At 51.0% G+C, this 3,835-nt stretch overlaps 1 protein-coding gene across 1 annotated transcript; it reads right to left on the minus strand.

Moving 5' to 3' along the window:
- Positions 1-242: 242 nt before the first annotated feature.
- anxc4 (annexin ANXC4) lies at positions 243-3,010 on the minus strand (the record flags this gene model as incomplete). Its single annotated transcript, XM_057090852.1, has 2 exons — positions 243-536; positions 605-3,010. The coding sequence occupies 2 exons, from the start codon at positions 3,008-3,010 to the stop codon at positions 243-245; spliced, it is 2,700 nt and encodes an 899-aa protein (XP_056945593.1).
- Between the last annotated feature and the right edge of the window lie 825 nt (positions 3,011-3,835).

Consider the following 3,835-nt stretch of genomic DNA (forward strand, 5'->3'; position numbering starts at 1 on the left):
TCATCATTCAAATGTTGATGTCAGGATCAATGGACTCTGGGAATCTGGAATGCCTTCAATTTTGAATGCCAGTGATACTAGTACTCTTATACACTAGATAGTCTCAAAATCAAACTTGGAATCAATTCGTCATTTTTCGTTCACGCATGGCATACATAAGAATAAAATAAAGCTTCATCAACAGAAACGAGCAACCACCACCAGTATATCACCACCACACCACATCCATTATACTGATACACTCAAGCAGAGCTATGGACCAGTTCAATACAGAACTCGCCCAGCTCTGCCCCATTATTCGAAGTCATAATCTCCTCCGCAATCGCCTCCTCAATCCGCTCCCCATATCGTCTTCTATAATCAATCTTCACCTGCTCGAAGTGTCTCGGCTCCCAGTGTAGGCGCACAAGACGTGAGATGAGCAACTCGGTCCGCTCACGTCCGGCTTTCGATTCGCGGAGGGCTTGATGAAGGAGGAGGGCATCACGCATGGGTCGATTTATGGCGCCGTTAAGGATGTGGGCTAGTGTTTCGCCCTATTGAAGATGAGATTAGATGAATGAATCAGATGAAATGAGATTGGAGGTTGGGAATGGTGACTTACAACCAAGTTCCGAGACTTTGCAATCATTGCCTTTGCGAAATTCTGTCCATAGTACTTTTCGTACGCTCGTAGAACCTCGCGAAGATGATTATCACTTCTCAGAACAATAATATTGATCATTGCCGTTTCACCACCTTCCCGAGAGACAAGCGCCCGATGTAAATCCTCCAGATCTAGACGGATCAGTCTAGGATCCAGAGGCTCACGATCATCTTGTCGTCTTTCCTCGAGTGCTAACAAGACCGCAACGCGAAACTTATCGGCTTTGAGCTCTGCACGCATGCACTTCTCCAAACTGTTCTCGTATCGGCTGTCCCGGAAACTAGCCTTAATCTCACGGATCGCGGCATTCGAGCGTCCGATCAAAGATTCGATCAAGAGCTCGCGACGAGATGTACCGGCTTGGTAGTAGCAGTTTGCCCAGTACGCTTCCGACTCCCATCTTCCCAAGGCTGTAGCATAAGCTACCTTGGCAAAGGATGAGGTTCCCAGTTTCAAGCGGAGATGTTTCGCGAGGTTGATTCCCTTTCCGTGGACTCTCACTTGGTTCTTGTATTCTTGACGTAGTAGAAGGATCTCGTCGCTGGATAGACCGGGTAGGACCTTGATGATGGCCTTGTTATCGATGTTTCGGGTATGGTTCAAGGCTGATTGCATCGCTGCGGCGTCGCTTTCGGCGTCGTAGAATGATACTCGCTTGCTACCGGATGTGGGCGATCTGATGACATAGGAGCTGTCGCCGGCTGTGAGGGAGGAAGTAGATCCATGGCGAGCGGGGTCGATGGGTGTACGGCTGCGTCGTCTGTCTTCCCGGTCGGAGCCACGTTCGATTCGAAGCTTTTCCTTGCTGCTTCGAGGGGTACTTTCTCGGTCGCGATCTCTTTCACTGGTCGAGGACTTGGTGCGGCTGTGCGTCTTTCGTCGGCGGGTGTCTGATCCAGAGGTTTCTCCATCCAAAGGCTCTAGATCGGAGATATCGTCGTCGCGGATAGAGGGAATAACAATCGGGGAGGGCATCGGCGACATCGACTGGTAGGTTCCGTGATACGGTTCAAGCAATGGGCTAGCAGGGGGATGATGTCCTGCAAGTGAGGCACCACCCGTCACAGCCAGGTTATTCGCAGACGAGACAGACAGACTGTGTGGCCGAGTCTTCCGTCCACCACCAGGTGTGATCTCGACAAACTGTTGCGGCTGCGGCTGCAGTTGAGACTGCACTCTCGGTGATGGGGGCGGCTTCTCAACCTTCGGTTCATAGCTGTACTTATAAGGCTGGGCTGGCTGCTCCGGCTGCTTTGCGTGAAGATCCAAGTGCGACGTCCTAACATAAGGATCAGGCTTAGGTCCCGTCTTGGACGTGTACCTCACGTTTGGGTCAATTTGCGCATATTGATATGGCACAGGGTTTGCATAGCCATTCTGCGGACCATGGTATCCATCACTAGCAGATGCAGTCCGATAATGTGACGGCGCATATGCACCTGTCGATGCCGGGTATGCACCTGTCGATGCCGGGTATGCACCTGTTGAGGCTGGATACTGCGTCGGCTGGACTGGAGCCATGGTCGATGGGATATCCGCATAAGTCGATGTGGGAAACGCTCCTGGCATAGCTCCAGCCTGCGAGGTCGGCGGAACAAAGCCCGGTCGCTCACACTCCGGCACAGACGCCCAGTCTATCTGGCTACTACTCGGTCGCGCCGCAGGAGTAGGGGCCGGCTTCGACGAGGGGGCGGGCTTCGACGAGAAAAGCTTCGACGCCGAGTAACGGAACTGATCCGGTCTCCCATAGCTAGGATGGCTACCAGGGGTATCGCCATAGGCCAGATCATCATCGACAGAACTATCCGAGCTAGAACTCGAGTCCCGACGACTATGATTCCGTCTATGACCATATCCATTGCGACTACCACTAGCACCTCCTGGTGATGATGGTGGAAGCTGCTGCTGTGAAGAACTAGCACTGTACTCACGGGGCTGAATAACTTTCGTATCGCGCTCATCCCCGGAAACCTCGTAGCGGTCGCGATCCCGACCGTTATCGCGTACATCGTACCGTGCGGGGCTACGAGGGACTCTCGTAACACTAGCCCGAGGATCTCGATCATCTGCCTCTCGTCTACTCTCCCGTTCACGCGCCCGAGCCTCCTTAATCAGTCTGTATTGTCGCTCGATCTTAGCCTCATCGTCCGAATCGTAAGTGTTGCGATTGGGGCTGCTGGACCGGCCAATCTCCACTACGGCGGGGGATCGCGAACGGGGTCTTCCAACCGAGGGGCTCAAGGTGCTGCTTAGTCGTGGATCTGAGACATCTATTCGGCCGTCTCGAGATCGAGAGCGGGAGTCACGCTCATGGCGACCAGGGGATTTCGAGCGCGACCGGGGATCATTCACTTGGAGGGACATGAGTTTCCAAGGTTCGGCTGTGGGGTATGCGCCCAATTTGGAGGTTTGTTTTTATGTGAAGTATAGGATACGTTTAAAGAGTTGACTTTCTTCTGAGGTGATTGAGAACTGGAAAATTCGAGGTCAATGAATAATTTCGGAGGTTTTCAGGGCGTGCGACAGTAATTACCTTTTGTTCAGTGTGATGTTATGGGGAAGTTGGATCCACTCAGGGTTCAGCCTTGTCGAGGCCCCGGGGGCGATACGAGGTCGTATACTCCGTACAGACCTCGAGAATAGAGGGGGGTAAAATATACAGAAAAAAAAAGAATAACAACTTGAAAGAGGGGAGGCAAACTAAGAGAGAGAAAAGGCGATTAGGATAGAAACTACAGCCGCATAAGTTAACATAAGTCCAGCTGACAATGTAAACGAGGTGGTTGGAGCCGCTTGGCTGATTCTGCTGATTGGTTCTGTAGATGATCATCGCTGCAAGCTGAAGATTACGAGCATTGCGAAACAAACCACTACGGAGTACTCCGTGTGAAAGACTCGGGCGCTTATGATAATTCTAGCAATCTATACCTATAATAAAGAACGTTGGAAGAATTTCCATGATATTGAACAGATTCTTTCAACCATCCTCAAATACGAGTTCCAAGGTTGACTCTGCAGGTGCCCAAGTGGCTTTCAAGGGCTCCATACTTGCCCCTGATATGTGATAAGCAGCGTTTTCATAGATAAAATCCCCATCAGCGAGACCATTATGAATTCAGGTTTTTTTCTCTCTATATTTTACGTTCAAATAAACCATCTGGGCATCCCTCAATAGAAAAAGATTTCATA

Source organism: Penicillium malachiteum, assembly GCF_028827825.1.
Source record: "Penicillium malachiteum strain IBT 17515 chromosome Unknown utg000003l:1.0-4950554.0:1.0-4952489.0, whole genome shotgun sequence".
In the NCBI taxonomy this organism is placed as follows: Eukaryota; Fungi; Ascomycota; class Eurotiomycetes; order Eurotiales; family Aspergillaceae; genus Penicillium; species Penicillium malachiteum.